The sequence below is a fragment of the Vanessa atalanta genome, chromosome 17 (genome assembly GCF_905147765.1).
Source record: "Vanessa atalanta chromosome 17, ilVanAtal1.2, whole genome shotgun sequence".
Taxonomy (NCBI): Eukaryota; Metazoa; Arthropoda; class Insecta; order Lepidoptera; family Nymphalidae; genus Vanessa; species Vanessa atalanta.
This window is the reverse complement of record NC_061887.1, coordinates 5509983-5536873: the sequence shown is the minus strand read 5'-3', so window position 1 is coordinate 5536873 and position 26891 is coordinate 5509983. Positions and strand designations below refer to the sequence as shown.

The following is a 26891-nucleotide window of genomic DNA, read 5'->3' as shown; positions in this document are numbered from 1 at the left end:
ATTAAGCCGCCTCTTATGCATCTTTTTTAAACGTGACTTATTTATGTGTTTATTGATGTACCATAAAGAGTCATTTGATTTAATTTCGTTATTTATAAAATGTATTAAATAAACGGGATTGACGAGTTAGTATTTAATATCAAGCATTAGAGTAGCAAGGTAAGTGATATTGAGTAGATATAAAACATACCGATATAATTATCGCTGGATACGATTTCCGAGACGTTGAGCCGACAGGCGCCTCTGGGTACCGTTGTAACGTAGGAGTAGCCGAGAGGTAACCGCGGACGGGAGAACAGGCCCGACACCAACCGCCGTCCGCAACGCACGTCGCGACTACCTGCCACCGAAAGCACGTCCCGGCCTACCACCTGCGGTTACATTTAACCATAGAAATTATTGACAGTCATAAATATCATAACAAAAGTTATATATGGATAAACAGACCGTTAAAATGTCATTCGAAATTAGAACATCACTAAAATAAAATAAGTATTGATGTAACAATTTGTCAACTTGAATTTATGACAATTTATTACAAAAAACACAACTAAGTATATTTTTAACTGATGATTATAAAATAGGGCATAATATGTAATAAATTTAGTCATCTAACAAAGAATAATCCTTATCTCTTTTTAACAAATTACAAATTCTTCAAAAAATTCTTATTTAAAATAAGATTCACTTATAAACTTTACTTCCAACAAAAAAATGATTACACTATTGATTTCCACGTGGACGCCTTATAGTTAAATACATTGATCTACCTCACTTTACAATTTTGTACCATAAATACTCATTCGTTTTTAATGAAACCTATTACGGGGATTATCATGACAGTTTTACATTTAATTAAATACAGTAACGGTACGATTCAAACATGTTTTTTGAACCTACTTGAATAAAGAATATTTTGATTATGATATTAGAAGTATATATATATTCCTAAAAAGAATACTCGAAATTAGGATCCAAAAAAACAAACAAATTTAATCAAAGTATTATTTGTAATAATTTAACATTTTTTAAATCAATCGATACATTTTTTTAGAGAGGTAAAGAAATAAAATTAAAGTTTATTATACAATTTTTAATCTAAGTAGGTTTATTTTACTAAATATATAATCCATAAATATTTTACAGGGCAATAAATACACTTCAGTTATCTTGGAAACATAATAAATATTGAGTTAAGTATGTTAAAAGACGTCTCTGATTCATAGAAAACTACCGAAACCGATCTTTAAATAGAACACGACACTCCTTTATCCATATTGTCATAGCAGGTTAGGAATCTGTAATAATATCTCCATTAGCACGGAGTCGAGCGTGAAGAGTATCTACTGGGCGACATCACGGCGACATTTAATCGCTGATAGTTGACAAGAATACAATCTGCCTAATGGGTCTACGTATTGTTCAGCGGAATGTCATACTCGCACTGTACAAACACATTATGATATACGACCCTGATTAAAATATCGAAAGATCTAGAAATACGCGTATACGTATATGCGTATAAACAATTGTTAGATACGAGTTTCGATCGAAAACTTCGATAACCATAGAATGTTCGAGAATGTTTTAATAAATTATTTAATTTGTCAAAATTTGATTTAGAGTGATGTGATTTTTTTTGTCAAAACTATTTCGAATGTTTCCACATGATATAGAAATAGCGTGATGCTAGTTTTCCGTCCAGACATCGCTCGGGTAACATTAAATTGACTAGATCTATCGTTGTCTTGTTAGTATCGAAGTTCGTGCTCTTATTTAGCTCTCTAGAATTAGTCGTGCTGATAGCGAAAGATTCGACAGACTGGCACTAGGTTCATTGGAAGCGGAGAATGGTACTCTAGTGAACTAAATGCGTTGACATATTGGCCCCGCACTCATCTAAACTAATATAATAAAGCTGAAGAGCTTGTTCGGTTGAACCCGCTTATCTTTTAGATAGTGTTAGATAGCTCACTTATTGAGAAAGGCTTAAATAGCCATATACTATATACAACCAGGTTACAGACTTATAGAAGCGGAGTATCAATGAAAAATGCTGTTAAAATGGGAAAAAACAGTATTCTTCAGTCAGTCTTTTGAGAGCTCCTTCTACGTGCGCTGCGTAAACGGTTAAAAGTTACGCAAAAATAATGTGACGCGCGGAATTCAAATTAAAGAAAATTATTTATTTTTTTTCATTACATATATATGTATATATTTTGTTCCGGAATTTTATACTTTTGACAGACATTTACTTGGAAATCCGTCGACTTTTTTTTTGACAATTTAATTCGAAAAATGTTTACGAAATATGCAGCAATATCTCAAAAAATATACAACATATAAACATCCTCTACATCCTAAGTCTGGCCTGAAACGAGCGTAAAGCGTAGCATGTTTGCATTACAAAATTGCGTTACTAAATTTTGCTCCAATTCAGAAATAAACAAACAATCAAATCTGACCTCTATAATATTATTACTTTAACAGTTAAAATTGAATCCATACTATTATTATAAGACTATTAATAATATCCGTCGTCCTCGTAACGTCTGACGTAACAACCAATCCAAAAAACCTTTTTAAATACATTGTATTACTATATTTTTACGATATTTGCTATCTACAAATGTACCTAAGATTTGCTTACAAAGATACAAAGTTGATGGTCGAGGCGCCGGCGCTTACAAACACACCGATCAAGGATGCTATTTACAAGATGAGTCAGATAAAAGCTCGATTACGAAATTTTACATTAAATTTATGTCTTATATACATAAGAATATGTATCTGTAGTTTTATTGCTTTTTAATAGATTTGATTCAAAGTATTTGAATGATTCATCTTTTATATTTTGACTTCTTAATGTTACACACATCAAATTGTTTTATCAGAATTTTATGGTTCTTTTTAAGTCGCTGTTATTATAATTTATATATTAATGATATTATAATATATATCTCTAGTTTTCGCCCGTGGCTTTGTCTACCTGTAAGTAAGTGGCTGAGTTAAGTACAATATTTCGGTTTTTGTATCTTTGAAAAATCGTATGAAAAATAGTCATGAGAAGTGAGTAGTTAATAATCTCATTTTAACATTTATAATATTATTTACGATTGACAATCTTTTACCAGATTGTTAAATTGATTTACTATAAAAACATCAAGTAAAATATATCAATGTAACTGTAAGAAAAATGAAGAAACTGATATCATAAAATATATAATTAAAAAAAAATAACATAATAAATCGGCTTCCTTAACGCCAACGCCTGACTGGCAAGCATCACTACCCTTAGTCCACACAGTATATATGGAATAGATCTTTATTAAACTACCACAACACGACAGCTGATTTTAAAAAATTACTATTACTTAAAAATATATATAATTTCAAACCAATGACTATAACAATATATTTATAACCCATTTAATTATAATATCATTAGTGTATATATTACTTTTGTGATTATTTTTTACGATCGAAAACGAGCTTCATGATATCTACTATACATTTATGGAGCTAATTTACATCACATCATTAACATTATATCTTATTCCATTATATATATAAGTAACTCTATATTCTTCGCGGTTCCGAGCGCTTCGAATAGAGCGATCTTGTCTCTGCCGAATTTATATTATTTTTATCGCCTCTTACAAAGTGAAGGTATCAAAAGGTATATTTATTTCTCGAATGATCAAGAAACACGTTTTTAAAAATAGAATATCACTTGTGATGTAATAGTTATTTATTTTATTTTAAAGCAGAGTTTTTAGATAAATTAGACTAAATTAACGGATAAATGTTACAGTTATAATTTCTTATAAGATATACATATATCTTAAGCGTATATACATAATAATTAATAACATATCCTGAAAGAGACTTACCAAAAAATCCAAAGAAAAGAATAAATATCATAACAATCTAATTATTTGTTTACAATTAGTAAAAAATAAGATCTTACGAGTAAAGTACGTAAAATCATTTTTTTTTAAATACAACCAATCTTTTTGCTTCTCCGGTGAAAAATAGAAAATGATGATAATCAACTAAAAATAAAATATTAACACAAAAACTTTTCAATTCCAGAAATTATGTATATACATATGTTTAACCGACGCGACTGTTTGTACAGATCGTATTTTGTTTTCGCGTAGTACTGTTAATCATTACTTTACATATTACAATAAACATTTGTTTATTAAAAGTATAAAAGGTATTTACTGTAAGAGCTTCGTATTATTATTTATTTTTATTTTTAAACAATACTAAGTTATTATAATGTTCATTCATGTATCGAAAACAATATACTATATATTTTACGATTATCTGCTTTTAAAAACATTTTAAGCGAGATAGTGCAATCGCAGGACTTAATTGAAAACGAAACAAATTTGCATTTTGTATTAAGGGTTCAATAATAATTAATGTCAAATCTTAAAAGACACTGTTATATTTGTGCAATGACTATATTTGTATTGGAGAGGTTTTTTTTAAAGAATTAATCCTTTGAAACTTTTTTATTTTAAAAATATATCTATTCGTAATAATAAAATTCAGTGTGTTTGACTGATACTAAATTAACTTACTTATTTGTTTTTTTTTTTATGATATCTGTAGGCGGACGAGCAAATAGGTCACCTGATGATAAGTGGTCACTACCGCCCATAGACAATGGCGCTGTAAGAAGTTAACCAATGCGCCACTAACCTCGGAAACTAAGATGTTATGTCCCTTGCCACACACTCTTCAAACCGGAACACAACAATACTAAGTACTGCTGTTTGGCGGTAGAATATCTGAGGAGTGGGTGGTACCTACCCAGACGGACTTGCACAAAAACCCACCACCAAGTAAAGACAGAGAGACAGTGCAGAGAAAATTTGGAATTAAGTTCCTTTACGCGCCTTACAGCAGAAAGCGGCTTACAAAATTGTATATTTTCTTAAATAAATTTATAAAGCAAGCTGGGCCAAATGGTTTACTATAGAATTTTGGTTTTATTAGACTTACAAACAACCAAGATATAGTTGTTTTTTCACTTGTTTCATGAGTACACTAACTCAGCGTGTCCAGATCGCCCAGATATACGATTATTAGAGATTAAAACTCAGATCAGCATTACTGATATTCTTAACTCGTACTCGGTGAAGGAATACATTGTGAAGAAATAAATATTTTGTATGAGAATCTACTAGTCTATAAAACAACTATATTAGAAGTGCGTTGTGGGATAGCCCAGAAGTGTGATTAGGCTATTATTTTACTTTCATTAAGCAAACAATAATATAGAAAAGTATTCATGTTTGAAATTTCATTGAATAAAAAGTAAGAGGAAGCCACCACTCGCCCAGGTGAGCCAAAATGTGTCGTGTGCAAACATAGTCACGGGTCCAGCAGATGTCTTAACAAAATACTTGTGAAACATCCTATAAGAAACGTCTTCTCTTTATTTGGCTAATGACTTTATACAAATGTAAATTAGCTAGTAAATTTATATTAATGCCGGCGCCGTTTTACCAACATTAGAACTGTCATATGCCTGAGAATTTTAATGAACTAAGACATATTTATTATGCTATAAGGCTCAGTGGTCACTGTATCAAATATTTAATATACCATTGAAAATTATTTATTTACCAAAAACGCATTCAATATAAAGGCTTAACACCACTTAAAATAACGACTTGTGACATTATAAAACTATCATGCATACAAGCCTAAATTATGAAATCATAATTATTCCTGTTATTATATCGTATTAACTTCAAGCTAGTTAAGATTAAGCGTCAACTTTAGTATGATAAATAAAAACAAAATACGCTCTTAATCCTAGTACTAACATTTACCAGTGAAAGATTAATTAAATTATTCAAATTAATATGAACAAAACCTATCTCAAGAGCCCTTGAAAACATTGATATCAGTCATTAAAAAATCAAGTAAGTAATGACATATTGCTGAATTTATATAAGGAAGCAACGGATACACGCAAGAAGTAACTTAGAAATGTATCTAACATACACTTCTGTTACTAAAGATGTAACGGAACCGGTACGGATATATATGTATGTAACTACATTTAACCCGCTTCGCTCTCATTTTCGGGATCGAGTGTTCGGTATAAAATAGCCTATGTCCTTCGTTGGGGTTCAAGCTTACTTCAAATCAAATTATATGAAATTCGGTTCCGTAATTTGGTCGTGAAAACGTAACAGACAGAGTTACTTTCGCATTTATAGTGTTTCTATAGATATCAAGTTATGATTAAACTTGCCGATTAAAACATTACAAAATAAAACTTCACTAGTAAAATCAAATGTACCTTTTAATGTATTTCTATACATACGTGAGTTAGGTTAAGTTTAGTAGTATTAATTCTTTAAGTTTGCAGTCGATGTGTAAACGCGTAGTTAATTTCAACTACGCGTATATACACATCTAAGGAGCAATAGGATCTATCTGCCCCAAATCAGATAGCCCCTCACAAATAAACCCAAACTTAATATTAATTTTCAGTTAATAATATGCCTTTGTCAGTCCAAACTAACTTTGACCAGAAAGGTGTTCTGACTGCAACGTATATTCCAATAAAAATAGTTGTTTTCAATATGATCACCGTAATCTTGGCGCAGTTCTTAATCATCAAATAGTTAGTAATGTATTGACTTATAAATCAAACGCAATACGTAATTGAAAACGTCCACTAATAGGCAATTAATTAGAATTAAGTGTGAAACGAATTACCTGTCGTTGAACGCAAGTTCGTGATTAATATAATTTATCAATGATATTGTATAGATCAAAAGTTCTTAATGAATCTACGCTTAATTTGTAAATTACATTTAAATTGATTGTAGCATTTGTATTGATAGTCAAAACATGTTTATACTCAAATATATGAAGCATTAAATACCTAAATTTTGTTAAATAAATTACAGTAGTTTACCCTTATAAGTCTTGAGAGTTGATGTCTAGATGGGCTTAACACTAATTCATCTATGTATAAATAGGTACAGGTATAACAGTTCAGTATAATTTTCTACTTTGTTTATGATCGTTTTCTTTCTATTTTATTTAAATGGCAGTTATTGATAAGCTTTAGTCATAAGGTTAAATTTGAGAGAGAAGAAAAAATATGTTGAGAAATAATTACGATCGAATTTCGAACACTGACCAAACCGTATGTATACAATCTTTAGGTGTAATTATTCGAGATCGATAGATTTCAATACTATCGGACTGATTGGCATTAAATCAATATAATATAATAATATAATTTTATCACGGAGTAGTTATTATACTATTATACGGAGTAGCTGTTATATAAGGCTTTCTTGACTTGCCACTAAATGGCACTGCAGTTCAACTGTTACATAGTTCAACCGATCGACATGACAATTGGTATACATACATACTAGTAAGCAAGAATAAAATAGATGGCATAGGTAGATGGACTGACAAACGTGCCACCTGATAGTAAGAGATCATCACTGTTTGTAGACGTTACCGCTGTAAGAATTGTTCCTTTTCCTTTCATCGTCATCGAGGCAACAACCTTGGGAACTGACATATTATGTACCATGTGTCTGTAGTTACACTGTCTCACTCATCCTTCACCCCGAAACTCAATAATCTTGAGTATTGCTGCTTGGTGGTATGACATACGATGAGTGGGTGGTACCTACCCGGATGGGCTTGCACATATACCTACAATAAAATAAGCCAATTGACTTGATATGTAGTCTTAAAGCCTGTTTTTTTAAAAGTAATTTTTAAACCATTACTTCTGTAGTATTCGCAAAACAGTTTAAAGGATAATAAATTAATTATAAAAGTTGATAAGAGTTAAACATTCAAAATATATGTTTTAATAAATAAAAAATTCAACTATATTTTAATTAGTTTTCCTTACTTAAAAAATAGTTTTTTTTAAATATATGTTGTTTGCGTGCTTAGTATTTCTGCGTGCGTGTGGCCGAGCCTTAAAATGTAGTTTATTATTAACCCATTCGAGGTGACATCTATTAATTATAAAAACTCTGCGTAATTGTTCAAAAACCTTAATTAAACTAATGCTGTTATAAATCAAATTAAGACTACACGGTCGGCTGTCGCCCACAGCCCCGTGTTTACACGTATCCGTCACCATTAATATAAACGATAAATTATTTGATCGTTACACTTCACTAATATAAGAATTTTAAAACGTTTTTTAATGAGATGAATAATATTACACCTTTAACTTGATATTAAGTTAATGGATCAGACCAATGTACTTTCTAAGCTTTTACTGTTAGTACTAAAGTGTAATCAAGTTAAAGTGTATCTATATGTTTATGACTGGGTGGGTGTTTCTCTAATCTATAACGAACATTTCGAAATTAAAAATTAATTTCACTCCCGTTGCTCGGAAGTAATATTTTATAATGTTGTCTTAGATTTTCGCGATTATTACACATTGAAATAAAACTACTTACATCACCAAGTCTGCCCGTGACCACGAACACTGCAAAGTGCTCGAAACGTAGGGATGTTAAAATAATTAATATACGCGATAAAATCCGTTAAAAACTAGTTTTATTTCAATGAGTAATATTTTATATACAATTGTACCTACATAGTATGGAAAGATATTTGTTTAATATTAGGATAGTTCAAGTAATATCTCCAACGAGTAAATTCGAAATTAGATTATTTGTTACGCTTTAGCGGCATATAGTTAAACGATAATTATGATATTTTGCATATATGATGTCAGGGGTACAGAAAAGACATACATCTGGCCCCTCCACTCAAACGCGAGCAAAGCCGCGGGTGGAAATTAACTAGTTATATTAAAACATGTACTTACTTACTGGTTTCATCTTCTTTAAATAAATATAAGCCAATATTTATGTCATCAATGACATGATATTTAAATGACATGACAAGTCCCTATGGATGTTCAAAAAAACCTCTTCATTACCGGCACCTTCGATGAAATTTCAATGAAACACTTCTTAAGCTTATAACAGTACAAAGTAAATATTATATATCATTATCATTAAACATTATTAACCCTATACACGAAGATAAGTAAATAAAAGGTCACGTAGTAATTACAACTCACAAATCTATCATAACACTTCGTATTCAAATCATAGCTATAACTCCGTATTAAATATTTGAAATTATACTAATTTAATTCCTTGAATAATAACAACGTATTTCACATTAAATTATTTAATTTTATTCTATGTCGTGTCTTAACTTATAGTAGATATATTCATTTGTATCATACATATATGTATATTATGTATGCCATTGCTGGCGACTCCCCCCGGTTTCACAGTTATATTTAATATCTAGTTTTAATTTAATAAATTCGCTTCAGTGTGTGCTCTTGCAAGTATACGAGTATACCAATGTTATGTACATTACATACATGACATGTGAGAATTAAAGGAAAATTACCACACTTTTTAAATTTATTGGTTTTTAGCTATTTTATCTATCAAGTCACTATTTAATTTAAGACTTTGTATAAATTTGTTAAAATAATAATGAAAATCAAACATTCTAAGTTTTATGTATATTTTTATTCACAAATGATATGTAAGAAATCGTTTCACTGGTAAGTGGATGATTTTACCTAAAATACTTAGTATAATTCAAGCTAATATAATGAATTTGTTTTTTTTTTGATGGCTTGTACCGGGCTGGTATAGGACAGTTTATCTGAATATCTGTACAGTCATGTTCCCAAAATAAGCCCACACATTGTTATCTGGTATAAAATACTATACATTAATCTTTAAATTATTAGCTATCATAATATTTAAAAATCAATCTAATAAATCCATATTGGCCAGTCGTCGGTTTACACGCTTTTCGGACAAACGCTGGCGGCTCTACAGAAAAGTCTGTGTTACCTAAATTTTAACTGTTTCAGTGTTTTTAAACGACATAGAAATAACAGGAGGTTCTCAATTAATTTGTATGGATAATCTTATGTACGTGTGTATGTAGCTGTAAAAAAAATGTGTATTTGACTGGGTCCCTGGATTTTTTATATTGGGGAAGTAAATAAAATTATCATTCTACTCTGACGAAGTTGAGTCGGCTGGCAACTCGTTATTTTCAGTTATTTATTGTTCGGAAATATATTTTTTGTTAATAAATCGTTTACGATAATTATTATTTTTTCTTTTTAGTTTCTTAATTTTATTGGAATATTCAGGGACATTTTACAAAGGTTTTATTTATGAAAAAAATATTAGTTATTACCACTCGTATGCTAAAATTACTTAATGTATAAAATAATACTTACGGTAATCAGAAGAACGATGAATGTTGCAGATGGAAGCGTCATCTTCTCTTGTTTCCGTATTATACCACGAAGGTAATTTATTTCAGATTAAGGACACATTTCCTTATATTACTAAAACTGTGCAGTCAATCAGTATTTATTATTATTATTATTATCATATTATCAAAAAACTATTTATTTTTAATTTTATTTACAAAAAAATTATCGATTTGGTACTTGAATTTTTAAATATTTTAAACTTAAAAAATATTTTTTTTATCATGTGAACTTTTCTCTAGATTTGTTTAGTATATACGATATATTAATTTAGATAAAAGGAAATGTACATGACATTAATGAGTGGATAGCATCATCCCAATATCACCGTAACGCAGGTAGCTCTCCTGGCAAATCAACGACAACTTTTTCCGTGCGAATTTGTGTGTGCCAGTGTTATATAATTATAAAATAAAATTATTCAAATTTCATTGCCGGTTTGGCTTTACAAAATAAATTACATAATATTTATTAAATTGGAAATAATTATTATATTTATTTACCAATAAATTATTTACAACTTACTTACAATTACGTTATGTAATAAAAATCAACGCATACTAACGTTATTTATCACCAAAGATTTTAATATATCGATATTGATTTTGTAATTACAATTGATTTATATTATAACAGGGATTTATAAACAATAAATTTAAGCCAAACCAAACAGACCAAAGCGATATCACTAAGCTATTTACGACCATTCAATTGTATAAGCCCGAATGCTACATCTATGCTCTGTGTAATCTAAAATAATGATTCTGAAGGTTAAGCTGATATAGTTTGAACATTTATGAACGATCGAATGAAGATTTAGATCGTTGAATCATATTTATGTGTTATTTTGTCTTTAATATAAAGTTTTAAAATAAGTATTGTATAAAATTTAAATGTCTGTGTTATAAATATATATATAAACTTGTTTCACAAGTAAAATAAAATTATTAATATATTTAAGTTTCTATACTTATGTATCAAAGAATATACGTAGATATTCTGCAACAAAATCTCTTAAAAAGTATCAGTTGTGCCATTGTATTAAATAAGTATTCGGAAACCTTGTAAACAAATGATGCTTTATGTCGTTATGTATAGCATATTATAGTTCTAAATTAAAAACATTATATTTAAGAATAAAATTCTATATATAATAATAAAAATTTTAAAACTGTATTAATGCCAATATATTTACTAACATTAAACACAATCACAGAATAAATTACAACATAATCTATAACAACAAATCAAGAGATATTTTCTTATATTTAAAAATCTACAATACTTTAACTTTTCTATATATAACACGTGGCAGACAACATCCGCCGACGGTTATGCTTATTATGACAGTTACAAATTATACGCGTACAAGGCCCTAAATCATTCAACTTTGACACGTGACTTACAAATAGTGGACAGGCGTCCTAACTCTGTACGAATAAACTTTATTATTGCATTGAATCATAATTACTGCCAAGTTCAAATATCAGCTTTGATCTCGAATGATTCGGAGCCAAACTAAATCCCTATTGATATCTTTATATCGACCTCTGGGTATAAATGTTTCGCATTCGCCACGGATTAAAACATTACCATTAATTTGTCATATATCAGTCGGATTGATTTGCATGCCGTGTGTAATGCAATTACGCGTATTTCAAGATTATAGTAATATATTAAGGAACTTATGTTTTAACTGCCTACACTTTGATGTCATTTCGTTATATAGAAACTGCTATATCCGGTTCTTCGTGCAGTTTAGTTTTAACTCATTTAATTATCCGCTGGAAAACATTAATTTTATTTTACATTATCGTTTGGTACGAGGATTAAATAAAAGCATGTTCTTGAAAAGTTATTTTTTTTGTTTATACATAATAAGTAATAAATTAATAAACACGGTTTGAATTGTTTTATTTTATGTTGATTATTAGAATGAGAACGTTAAAACTAATCTTAGTGATTAGTATTAGTAGATAACTTCAAAGAGGACAGATTTTTTTAAACGTTGTAAAGAAATTTGTTTATGCATTTCTTTGATTTTTGCTACAGACTGCAAACAAAGATGCACATTAACCTAAATATTTTAAATGTAAAATTTTCGCACATTAATGATAATATAGGTAATTGAAAACTGCATTTCCAAGAAAACAGATCAAGGTTGTTCAATTTTGTACATTCATCAAACGTTTCGAATTTTATAATTGTTAATAAAATCAAAACAACGTTAAACGATACGCGCATTATAACTGCAGTTAATTTCGTATATAGGCTGAGTACACATCTAAGAAGAATACTCAACGCATACTTCGAATTTTCTTAAGCTCGTAAAACCGTTGATGGCGGGACGCCAACAGCTGTAACACGATTCATTGAAACTGGGATATTGTAACGGGCAGATAATTCCCAGTGTAACAATATTGAGATCATCTTAGACGTTCAAAAGTAAAGACATTTCGCTTGAATAGATTATGTAGGTAACTTTTGTATGAACTGTACAAACATTATTTCGATGCAATACATACACGAACACCAAACAAACATTATCAAGGAATTTAAACAAGAAAGTTGGACAAGTAAAAAAAATATGAAAGATGTTCAAAAATCTACCAACGTAAATAATGGTATACATTTGACATAAAAAGAACTGGTAAAATAGTTTAATTAATACAATTGTTAATTGGTGGCTAGGGCTTTGTGCAAGCCACCATCATCCTACCACGGGTACCACACATTCATTACCTATTCTATCGCCAAACTGCTTAGTATTGTTGTGTTTCGGTTTGAAGGGTGAGTGGGCCAGTAGAACTACAGTCATAAGGGACATAACATCTTAGTACCCAAAGATTGTGGCACATTGGCGATGGAAGGAATGGGTGATATTTTTTACAGTGCCAATGTATATTAACGGTGGTGACCACCTACCATCAGGTGAAACATTTGCCCATCCATGTACATATATAACCTGAGTGTATCGGTATTGAAACTAATAAATAAATTAACACAGCGATCTATACCAGAGGAAATGAAGAACGGCGGTACTATTAACTCGTTTGTAATATCAACTCAATAAAACTTTTATCAAACTTCTTCTAACATAAGCCATTCAATTTGCACTCAGCTCTTTAAAAAAAAGTAAGAGAATAATTAAATAATTTTTCCTAAAAAGAGATAATTTTTCTTCTCATTTCACACAAAAAAAAACAATAATTATATATTATGTCAAAATAATATAATTAAAAGGTTAAATAAATCTAACCACACCATAAACCAACTAAATTGTAATTTAATTCAATCAAATAATTTCGTTCTCATGCTATGAAGACATGACTCCATAACAAATAACACTGTCACGATAAGATGGGATTGATGTCCACTATAAAACATCGTAACAGTGAAATTTCGTTCATCTCGTACATATTTGTAGATACGAGATTACAAAACCTTAAATGGATCGTGCATTTGTCAATGTAATTGTCATAACATATACACTATCTAACATACATATAAAGCCCATTTATTTATTACTTGATACAATTGTTACTATTATTTTCGTATATATGTATATATCTGTTGTATCTTATGAAAATGACAATTCTCAATAATTCAAACAAAAGTGACGCCATAGTTTAAGTTGGCGCCTTATACGTGTTTTGTTTTTCATACTTATACAAAATTGTCCAGCGAATTTTTTACACTGGTCTCTTTGAGTATTACATGATTTTTGTACCACTAGTTTATTAATAGTAATATTATTATACTAGTTGCAAAATTTGGTGGATGAGAAAAATAAATCTTCGCGGTACCGAAAATGGTTTTCTTATATTCCAAAAAATTAATTTAAAAAAAAAAAACATTTTTATGCTATGAATGATATTTATTTAAAAATGGCTTCTCGAAATTTTATGCAAAAATTTTATAACTGCTACATTACATATTTCACGAGTTAATGAGATGAATCTTGAGAACAAGCTCATGGGATTAATCAATTGTTTTATAGACACAACAATACAAAAAGAAGCGAACGTCGATAGCGTATCGACAATTAAAGACACGAGTATTACGTCTATGACCAATAAATGACGAAGGTTATCCGTTTGCTCATTTGCCATAGTACAATCAATAAGAAATATTTCGACCCCGACCGTGGACTAATTACAATTCATCAATCGAAAATCAAATAGAACAGACAGTGAGCGCTCTCTCTATTTTGTCATTAATTTCTTCCAATTTTAGCGCAATTTCGAAATTAATCTATCAATCGTACTACCGTGGATACTAATGGTAATGGTAATGGTTTGACAACAATAAATAATTAAACTTACAAAAAACATTAACTGACAATATATTTGACACTAAAAAGTTTTAATATGTAAACTAAAAAAAAATCGGTTTCAACAAATAATTCAGTTTTAAGCCTCTATGCAAGTTCTTTGTCAGACTTCTGCCTCTGTTAGTTACGAACATCTTCCCTATGACGTGATTAATGTAATTAAAATTAGTCATAAATCAATTTGAGTCGACCGCTTTAAACCTAATGTGATAATGTTCCATCACTAAATATGTCAATTATTTCAAATGACTAACCCTTCATAGACGAAGAACTATGTTCTTAATTGTGTTCGTACGTACGGTTATACGCGGCTTTGTCTGTGACACAACTCAGTGTCGACTGGGTCATATGGCGAGGTTCTGGGTTCAAACCCTTGGGTCGGACTGATATAAAAGTTATTGTATTTGTGTCCAGAAATTTAAGAAGCAGCCTGAAGTTAGGAATTTAGCAGTATTTACAATCCCCAAAGCGAGTAAAACCGTTGATCCTGTAGCTGAACTATTTTTTATCTCTCTTCCATAAATAAGATTCAAGGAAAATAGAATGCTTCTAAATATTTAAAGCACTAAAAGTTCTAGGTTAAAATTATTATACTTACCCAGTACAAATATTTTGCTATCAAAGTAAGTTCTCTTTAGCCCTTCAAGACCACAATCTGTCAGTTAAAACTAGCCACCAATCAGACTATTTCTTTGCTAATTTATTTGGAAATTTTAGGATTTTTTAGAAATTGTATATTCATTATAAGACCGTTAAAGAGTACATTTGAAACGTACCTAATAATAGTTAACGTAACATCATACAAGAATGATAAAAAATAAATTGAGGTCATAAACTATATTTGTAAAGTTGACCATAATTTTATTATGCATATTACACTCATTGGTTATTTGAATTGACATGTAGGAGGCTACAAGTCCATTATGTGAAGAAATTAATAGGTCGAAAGGACCAAGAGGTCATAAATCTGTGATGTTTTGATATTAGACAACCATTATATAATTGTCGTTACTTATCATTTTTGAATTAAAAAAATGGAATACATGATACGTATAATAAAACTATACATGACCGTGTAACTATAAACTATAATTTGAAAAGATTTATCTATACAGAGCTTACAAACGGTATTTGTTGAAATCGTTTATATCATACAAGCACTTGTAAACAAAACCTACTTTTAATACTTAAATATATCATAAAGCTTTTGCCTTGTTGATCGGACGTTTAATTATAAGCTGCAGAGTCCTAGGTCAAGAGATCAACAATCCCATGCCTCAGAGAGCACGTAATGCAGGTCCTGCGGCTAAGCTTCTACCGATCAGGTCGGGTAGTCTCCCATCGTCCCATCGGATTAAGGGATAGTACTCCTTGTACTATAGAGCTCTTGTGTTCCCGGACTCTCTTGTTTACAATAGGCTGACGCATTTATTAATTTAGGTTCGTTCGTTAGTCTCCCTTTAGAAGGGCCAACGTGCTCAAGATTAGATCAGTGGAAAGGACATGAGTGCCAATAATAAATATTTTTCTTTTAAAATGAAATCTACGCAATTTTTGATTGACATCTTAAACTGGATTACATTAAAATATAGAAATAGTTAAAAGCCGTCGAAGTCTGAGTGACACAGATATGTATTTCGAAGAAGAACAATTATGATTAATGACAATACATCAAAACAAAGATGTCCTCTTCTATCCAATTATGACATGACATTTAGGGCTGACAAATTTATTTACAAAAAATTTTTTATCTTTAATAAATACCAAGCTTAAATTAAAAAAAAAAACTATTATTAAACAATGTGCCTTATTAAAAATTAGAAGTGGTCTTAGGCAGAATGGCTTTGATATATAACAAAGTTAATTTATTTAAAAAATTAAACATAATTTCAAGAAAATGTTTTTAATATTTCTTTATAATTTGATGATGATTATTATTTCAATTTGCTAATAGAATTTAAGTGTATTCCTTAATACAAAAATATATTTTATGAAAAAAACGCTAATTGAGCAGATGATGCAACGAAGATATTATAAATAATATAAAATAATAAACACTCAGATATTATGAATTAATAACGCTTAGAAATGAATAAAATAAAAATGCACAAATGAGTACTCATCTTATAAAGGATCCTTTCCAGCTAAACTTTGATACTGAGAGAAGTGTGAATCTAGAAATCTAGCTAAGAAGTCATGTACGCCATTTTTGCATTTATAAACTTTATTGTTAGATAAAACCGAATGATATTGCTACTACACCTCACTCCTAGAAAAGACAAAATTAAATGTAAATATAAATACTTATTACGAATGACGTTACGTAAAGTAAAACATTGAACTGGAATTATATAAACAGTCATAATTATTTAGTATAACAAAGGGTGTATTATCAGCCCTATCGACCGGGGTACGTAATATTAATCAACCTTGTAACAATCCTCAATTTGTTGATCGTCACTCGTAGTTTTTATAGCCGTTCTAATAAAAAGTTGACGAAAAATTAACGCGGTCCTGTCTTGAATGACAGTGGCATTTTTTAAAGTATCATTCGTCGCGCTTTAAATACATTTGAACCTATGTATTAACCGCTTATAACTTCAACAAACACATCCATTTGATTTTTTTTTTTAAATATTTAGGTTTGCGAACATGTCATTTACTCTATTCTATTTACTTAAATAATTATCTTTATTCTCTCTATTTACTTATATATATGCTTATCTTTGCTCAAAGTCATTGAATTCGTGCCAGATAAATCCCATACCCTAATGTCAATTCACTGCCAACCATGTAATCTAAGATAGGTATTCTCTTTGCCTCTAATTACACTGGCTTGTTGACCTCTTAAGTGAAACACAGAAATACGATTACTGATTGGCATCAGAATAACTACTGACTGGGTGGAACTTTCATACAACGTTGAATTAAAATACAAAAAATATCTATTGAAAAACATTGTAATAATATTACCGTAATTATCTTGTAATCGCAATAACTATAGACAAATTATTCTCATGAAAATTAGCATAATCGTAAAGTTATCTTCTTTGTCTTACATCAGCTTATTTTGTGATTAGATATTATTTTACGGAAGAACACATATACACACATAATATAATCATAATTAAAGAAAACATATTCGAATTCGATATTTAATCTATGACACGACTAAAAGGTTTAAGTATACTTACGTTATTTAGTCCTATCAATACATCTGTGGGTAGATTTATTTCCAAAAAGTTTTTATATTACTGTCATATACTTTTATATATATTAGCCAAACGATGTATCTAAAACTGTGTACCGTATATTATTACTCTACTACTAATTTTTTAAACGGTATTAAACTGTATAATTATTTAATATTAGTGTAATCATACAGAAAAATAATTCTTACATAAATTACATCGCTAAAAGTTTTCTCTATTTTATTTAACAAATTTGCGTGATTGAGTACTAACTGTATACAAATTTTCATTCTTAGTCTTAGTCTTTTTCTAAGCAAAAAAAACATCTTGGAAAAATTCAGCCAATTAAAAAACACATGTTGTTTATCGCGGGATTGCTTGCGTTGAATGGCTTATAAACTTCCCAGAAGATCAAGGAACAAATATAAAAGCGAACAAAATCGTTCTGTTCGTTTTTAAAATCTGTATTTACAATAAATAAACAGTTTTTATATGATAATGTAGATGTTTATTTTTCTACATGTACTAAGATTAAGAGTAAAAGATAAGGTATACAGCTTCTCTCTGACGGACAAAAGAACTTTGATGTTTAATTTCGCTTTTATTACTTTTTGTAACCGCAAAATTAATTCAACGAAAATACAAGTGCACTTTTAAAAATAGCGAGTAATCTTAGATCAAACGAATGGAGTAATTCGATTAGTGTTACAAAGAGAGGAACAAATGTGTACTAAATGGGGAGACGTCTCGTTAAAACGGTTTCATATTACCGTACGGAGCTACGAAAGTCAACTTTATTGGAGTCGGTAAAGTCATTATAGATTGCTACAAAATGGTACCGATTTACATACCTGCTTGCGATTTCATGTCATAATTGTTCAAGTATCAACTGCGTTCTTAGGGTCAACAATCTGTTGCAACGCAAAAATATATTTAACTAACCTTTTTTTTTTTTTTACACTTTTTAACAGTAAGTGGAATTATCGTTAATGTTCTGTGGATGTTACGTTTTTTTTTTCTCTTTAATTCATTTAAATTTTTTTTTAACTTTTATATTTTAATTATATTTAATGTTATTATTTTTATAATCTTATTGTAACATTACAGTTTTTTTTATAAGAATATTATTTATTAAATTTTAAATCAGAGTAAAATGTACTTCAAAATAAACTTTCATCTTATATAATTCTAAGCATTTGAAATTGATGTGCAAATGTCTTCAAAAAACGAGTAAAAAGTTTTCAATTTATATATTCAATATGTTATGACAATACTAGTCGTCTTTCCGGCAGGACATAGCATACAAATTTAATTGTAATTGTGAGATATAACGTTGTATTTCATACGTTAGAAAAGATTAATTAATGAGTTTTTCGCCGATTCTTTTCGGAAGAATCTATATTCCGAACCGGTGGTAGCTTTTCCTTTAATACACTTCTGTAAAGGCGATTAAAAGTGCTTGTTAGAATATAAATGAAGAAAGTATATTCCAATTTAAGATTGATTCTGTATTCATACTTAAGTAACAAGTCTTGCTAAAAGTATTTTTAATAATCAAATGGCTTGGAGCTTGCAACATTTATAAAACGTAGAAAACAAAAGAAGAAATAAACAGATTCATATAATAATATATAATAATAATAATTTCAACTTATAATTTGTGTTAATACTCTCAATAAAATAAACTTACGTAAATTATACTATGTTTTATTAATTACATGAATCTAAATTTCTTCTTGGAAAATAACGTATCCATTGTAATCGTAATGAAACCCGCATCCTGTTAGGAGCATCTCAATCCTTGTTCATTAGGAAGCGTGACCTACATTAATTAGCACTGGCTAAACACATTTAAAAATAATTGAAAACTTTTTAAAGTACTTTTAAAAAAACATTTCAACGTCTCTAGCTATTATTATTACATAGGTAAATGTTTGATTATAATTTTTTCAACGGATATTTTTTATTTTGTTGTTTTTATTTTTACAAATAAATTAATTATCTGTTAAAATAAAGTAGTGTTTTATTTTTCGTCCGAGACAGCAGTCCGTCTTGTCGATATTCCATGTTTGACAGCCATCAAATTAACATCGGTCTGTCATTGTGTTATATCACTTCACACGGAGCCGTAATTGCGACGATAAGAGATTTTTAACGGAAATTAAATTATTTGCTTAGAACGCACACCTGCGTCGAAGGGATGGGACTTATTAACAAGATAATATTTATTTGTATTGTTGAAAAATAAACCGTTTCTATAGTTCTTTTTTTAAGTGTGATATATCACTTTTAAACTTCGAATGCCTTAAACTATTAATGCTGTATGAGGTACGTTTAAAATTTTCATTTCGAATTCAAAAAGTTCGTGAGAAATTATACTTATATATTAAGTTTAACACAGCTGTTAACACTTTTTACCGATTTTATTCACTAAACACAGATAAAAACTGGCTTTTCGGAATATCGGATTGTCTTTTCGAATTTCAAATTAATTGATTTAACGGTTGACGGTTTTTCCGATACGCGTCGATGTCGCAGAGCGATCGTGCACTACTGGCGTGGACTATGCGCCAACGTTCATATGTGAAAACCTTAGATGATCAGCCTACTGCACACTGAACTACTCAATGATCAGCTTTTAGTAACTTTGTATATAACATATATTTATCGTTACAACAAACATCTAGTCTCGTGACCAGCTTCACATCTGTACAACGTTCAATTCATAAAACGTATAGGATGTATAAAGAAGAGCCGTCTAACTAAACATAGAACTAATTACAACAATTTTGTGTGTTTTTTAAGCATTGTTTATTTGTTGACAAATATGACATTTTTTTTATTATACATTTCAGTTTTTACCAACATAATATTTTTTTCCTGCCTCTGACTTGGACTTGACTATTACGTATTAAGCTCACTTTAAAAAGAAAAAGTTTACTATGACCTAAATATTTTAATTAAAAAAAAATGATTGTTATAATATATTATTTTATATTTCAGAACGCTTAGCACGATCAACGCTTCACGTGAAATTATCATTTATTAAAGTGACTGAACGCATATTAAATAATAAACGAACGAAACGTATCATATTTAGTCATGTAGCTAAAAGCTTCAAAGGTTAATATTATCTTGTCTAGGATAAACGTAATGTCCACCACGATAAAATAAACCCCACTGTGGATTACAGCACGATTGTAATAAATAAGAGACTGTAATATAATTATTCAAACGTGTTTCGAATAAATTATACTGTAATATCCAATTATTTGTCACCAAGGGAACACGATGTATAAAAACATCCAATTATGCTCGAAGTACATAAATCCTTGTATGAAAACTCTAGGAGAGTAACGAAACATAAATTTTATCGTGTTACATAACTTATACCTATATGTTTATATGTTTATAGGAGACATAAACTAATCATGGTGATTTAGTGTTGATTTTAGTACGGTAATGTTCACTCAATAGCTCAGTACTGTCGATCGTAAAACGCCAGTGCTAAGCTTTCCGTGAAATATAGATCGACTAATTAATAAATTTAAGAGTATGTAAATTAAAACATTAGAGAAATTAAAAATGGTTAATGTCAAATCTTCTTTCTTAAGAAGAAGTTTAGGGGCTAATTCCATCACGCTGCTATTGGATACAATTGTAACATTTGCATGTGTTCCTTCCGATGCTTTCCTTCGCCATTGAATACGATGATAAAAAAATAAACAAAATAAACACCTGAAAGCTCAGTGTTGCTTGGATATTAACTTGCGATCTTTGAATAAAATTAACGTGTTCCTATCCATGAACCATGATGACTATATTGCGGTTAATATTATAACTAAAAATATATTTAATGTTATAAGCTGTTCGGTAATAATTGTCGATCGTTCGTGCCGCCATCTTTGTATATCTCATTTTAAAAATAAAATCTAAACGCCCTTTAATTCTTTGATTGTATATATATATATCTAGATAAAGTGACGCACTACAAAAAAACAAAAACAACCGGGTCGACTTTATTATCTATGTGTGCCTATGTATTCTACATACTAGCAAGCGTATATTGCGTATATTAGTGACCAAGGGTTGGCCACTATTTATTCACATACATACTAATAATCTACGTTTTAACTTTATATATTTCTAAAATGACCTATTATTTATATAATATTGATACATTTACATACAGCAGGAACGATATTACTAATTGGATCGCATACTGGAGTATAGATTCTTCGAAATCTTCAGAGAGCGCGTTAAACAGTTTTAGAACAATTGCGTCACTAATAATGCACTTATGTTATGTTTGATAACATTTCATTGAATTACAAAATATACTATATATAATTTAAAAAAATAAATCAAGCTTGTAATGCTGTATATTATAAAGATTAAAAAAAGTTTGGGGTTAGAATTCATTGATTTTCATGCAGGATATATTAATATAATTTTGTATATGATTACTACAAGTATATTTTTGATTGATGAAAAAGAGTTGGTATCTCCCGTTTTAATGTACATTGAGAACTGTTGTATGCTCTGAACTCTAAATAATTCATAAAATATATTTTGTTTGTTTTTTTATGGCTTTTTATAGACATCTATATACATAGAAATTACTTCTTTTATAGTATTTAACTGTTCAATGTGAAGATATATTATTTAAGAATATCGTAAAAAAATACATTCAGTCATACGTCATTTCGGAAACAAAAAACCACTAATTCCTAATTTAAAAAAAACAAATATCAATATACATCGGACGTCATAGGTTTTTTTCGCTTCAACGAATCCAATAGGCATTAAATGAAATCAAAATTAAACAATTAGTAAAACAACTAAATAAGTCATGAGTTGCGCTGTGTTTGTGAATCAATCAAAAGAAATGGACGTGTCATTTTTAAATGAAATGATTTTTAATTTAGTTATTTAGAGCAATGTTACCAGAATCCCATTTATTATTTATAGCTGTACATAAAATATAATACGAGGCCATTGACATACTTTGCTAGTGAAATCTTTTAAGATATAGATTTCAAAGGTTAATCTATTGTGTGTAATATACTATTGATGCAAGGGCGGTCGTAAATATTTTATCAATGAATCGTTTTATAAGAATATATTTAATATTATTTTAATCAAAACGAAATATAAAAAACAGTCGTTATTTCAGTTACAATGACGTAATTATGGTCAGACAAGCACAAAATTGTTAGCAAGAGACCTTATAGTGTACACACAGGAACGTTCTTATTCCCTCATTCTCGTGTTCTGATGTGACAGCAATTCGATACGAACATATTGAGATCAGGCAAAAGACCAACTCTTAAACTATACTCTCAGGCACACAAGATTTACTTCTCAAAAAACAAAAAACAAATTTTACACATACAGAATACGAACGTGTGACTTCCGAAGCTGTTTAAGCTAGCGACTAAATCATTGAGGCAGTTGCAACTTATTTGATGCTAAATAAATATTTGATTTCATGGTTTTAACGGATAGTTACAAATAAAGATCGTTTGTTATGTGATGTTAGATGTGAAAGCAAAACAAACAACCAAACAAGCATATTTTCAAAGCCATGTTCATAAATATAAATGTATGTTTATATCTATAAAAATGGCTTTGAAAAAAATTTATATGTAGATATAGATATATTGGAAATTTCAACTTCTATGATATGATAACTTTATATGAATTTTACACGTAGGAAATTGGGACGGGCATCTAGTTATTTATATAACTGTGACTCAAAACGTAATTAAAATCTAGATGGCGATCTAACACAAAGTTCACGATGCAATCGTATTCAAGACGCGTCAACAAATTCCAGCGCATACGTTTTTACATACATAAGAGAAGAATGCCGAGTTTTCTCTTATTTAACACCATTCACGTACTTATTCTGGTAAATAACTTCTTTAAATTTGATATATTATAATTCTTTTGTTTTCTTCGCAGCATTAATATCCGAATGCATATACTTACTTAATTATATTAATATATAACTTTTCCTTCTTATAATATATAATATTAAAAGTTTTTGTTCCTTGTTGTTGTTGTTTGTAATTAATACACTAAAACTAGTGAACTGTTTTATATATGTATGTACTTTTACAGTCACAAACTAAATTCCAGGTAGACAAAGCACCGGGTGGGGCAAGTTATTAATGAGATATTTGTATTAAGAGGGATATAAAGCAAAATTGCTTATCTGTTATTTGATTTTGTAAGGGGAAATCTAGTAAAAAAAATATATTATATTGATGTGTATAGACAAAACCCTAAAACTAAAAATTGTGTCGATCGAATAACATCTCGTTTAATTTGTACATTTTTTTATTTATTGAAGTGATAACTTTTTATGGGAGGGTAAACCGCTTCGTTACGTAACGCGTTACGGCGCCAGTCAACTTTTGGATGGAACGGATGGAACTAGTGATTACTACGGCTACGTACAATTTAAATATTCAATATAACTTAGATTAGTTTAAGTTATCACTTCTGTCGGGCGTTCCAAGAGGCACGCGTCCACGTTTGTTATACGCGTAATGCTAAAGGATGTTGCGACAAAAATTAGATAATTAATTATTTATTAGGTATATTTCCAAAAAACTTGGGGCTGTGTAGATTTTTTTGTTAAGCTCTTCCGTTTTTTTTTAAATGATAAAAATCTTTTGACATATTCTTTCTATCATCTCCTGTGACATGTCACTTCAAAAATATAATAATTTGCGCATATCAATCGCTGGGGCGCTACGGGCGCGAGGACTACAGTAAAAATTTTAAACGTATTATACTTAAAAGATCTATACCATATTCTTCAAAAAAATATTTATTGACAGTCTTTGTAAGGGCAAAGAAATGAGATAGTGAACCGAACGGGGGCGTTTATGGGAGGCACGGGTGGAATCTAAAATATGCTGGCTTTAGGCATGCTTCAAGCAATTGACATTTTGTATATTGCATTTTTAATTCAACTTGTGGGTACAAATGGTCCTCTTGATGGTCGTGATCATCACCTATACATGTATACATTACATACTCTAAGAAATATTAATACATAGTATTGCTTTTTGGGGTGAGAATAAATGGTAGATGGGATGTTACTTAGAAAAGCTCGTACAAAGCTTTTCTAAGTAACATCCCAACAAAGCCTTACTACCAAAAAACTTATGACATATCATATTATTATTCGTATAGAGAATATGCATAGAATTAAATAAATATATATAAATATAATAATTCAAGTGACTATTTAAGTAAATATTTACTTGAAAACGACTTATCGGATAGCAATTATTTGAAATTATATTTATGAAGCTATCTTGTTACAAACAAACATTAACTTCACAATAAATTCCTTACAGCTCGAAGTGTTAGAGTTTACATTATTGTAGCTTTATTTCATCTATATTTGGACAAACATAAACTTACCACACACAAGAATGGCAAATAACCTGAGTAATATTAATATATTTAATTGGGAAACCAACAAGCTTTATTATACACAACACATTTATTTAAATACAGAAGCTAACAGTTTCTACATTGACATAACACACAGGTACATGGATATATTTAAAATTCCAATGTGTGTGTGTGTGTGTTCGTAATTATTATTCCTATTAGCGGCTTGACCGATTTTGTTAAAACATTTTTGTACTAGTTGAATCCCCTAATGGTGGCGTAGCTACTACCATACGGGATTTTTATTTGAATGTCTCATATAAGTAACCCTTAATTCACAAATTAAGGGTTTACCATTTACATTTACCAGCCTCCCAGTAAGTCTCACTATTTTCTATATTTTTTTTTTATTCATGATAATCTCATTCAGTTAATTAAATATCTCGAGAAAAATCTCCTTCATTTTACCCGTACGAAGTCGAGACGGGCATCTAGTAAGATAAAGAAAATGATAACAACATAATTACATTTATTAATTTATTTTAAGAAGTATCCTAATAACTTTAACGGGCCGTTTATAAACAGGGAGTTTATAACTTATTTCAGCAGGCCCCTATACTTGTAACAGCTTAAGAAATATAAGCAAGTACTTATATCGCCAATACGCCATCAAACTTGATAATTCCGATAAGACTAAGATGTCTCTTATGCCTGTAGTTACACTGACTGACTGACCCCTCAAACCGAAACACAACAATGCTAAGTATTGCTGTGTGGCGGAATAATTACTGATGAGCTACCTGAACAGGCCTACACCGCTACCAAGTAATCACATTATAGTGATTACAAGCTAATAAGAAAACGAAATAACATTTACACCAATTTCGTGTTAATTTATCGTTACCAGAATAAGGCTCCCGGCGGTGTAATCACTGATGGGTGATAGCTGACCGGCGCCGGCGTCGTCGCAATTATAATAGACGGTTTCTCTTTAATCTACCTTATACATCATAACTTGTTCAATGAAATTTATTTTTCTAAACGGTGAAACGATATCATTTTCGAAGTTAAACTTGTTTTATAAAAATGTCAGTTATATTCCAAGGTCGAATTTAAAAACGTTGCAACGTTTCCATATGAAACTGTTATAAGGGAGTTGTACGCGTTTTAATTTAATTCATTTTGAACGAGTGAATAGTTAATTTCATGGTAAGTGGTCATACCTTCCATTGTTAAACTTATACCGGAAGACAGTAATGAAAGCTAGTCTATTTATACCTTATTAAAATAACCCTCCTTAATATAAATGTGCGGTGAGATGGTCTAGTGGAAAGAGTGCGTCCATTTTAACCGATGATTTTCATGTGTTAATTTATTTCGTGCTCATCGGTCATGGAAAACATCTTCAGGAAGCCCGCATGTGTCTGATTTCAACGAAAATGCCACACGTGAAACGAAACCGCATTGAAGCCGTTTTTATATTAACTTCAAACCTTTTCGGGTCTATTATTTTCATTAAACTTAATATTTTTCGGTTGAACACTATTTACCAAATAGTATTGCATTAAAAAAAGTTAGTTACTTCATGCTACGGTCA

The 26891-nt window shown here is 29.8% G+C and overlaps 1 protein-coding gene across 3 annotated transcripts in view; it reads right to left on the bottom strand.

Moving 5' to 3' along the window:
• The window catches only part of LOC125070552 (thrombospondin type-1 domain-containing protein 4-like), a 54415-nt gene that overhangs the window by 6180 nt on the left and 21344 nt on the right, over positions 1–26891 (bottom strand). The window contains exons 1-3 of one of the 3 annotated variants that reach the window (XM_047680463.1): positions 20297–20437; positions 10319–10435; positions 191–371 (exon numbers count right to left, since the gene is read on the bottom strand). In XM_047680463.1, coding sequence (XP_047536419.1) covers positions 191–371; positions 10319–10360 — 223 coding nt within the window. In that variant the 5' untranslated portion in view covers positions 10361–10435; positions 20297–20437. Of the gene's footprint in view, positions 1–190; positions 372–10318; positions 10436–20257; positions 20438–26891 lie in introns of those variants that run through there. The other 2 variants (XM_047680464.1, XM_047680462.1) reach the window with 2 other exon arrangements.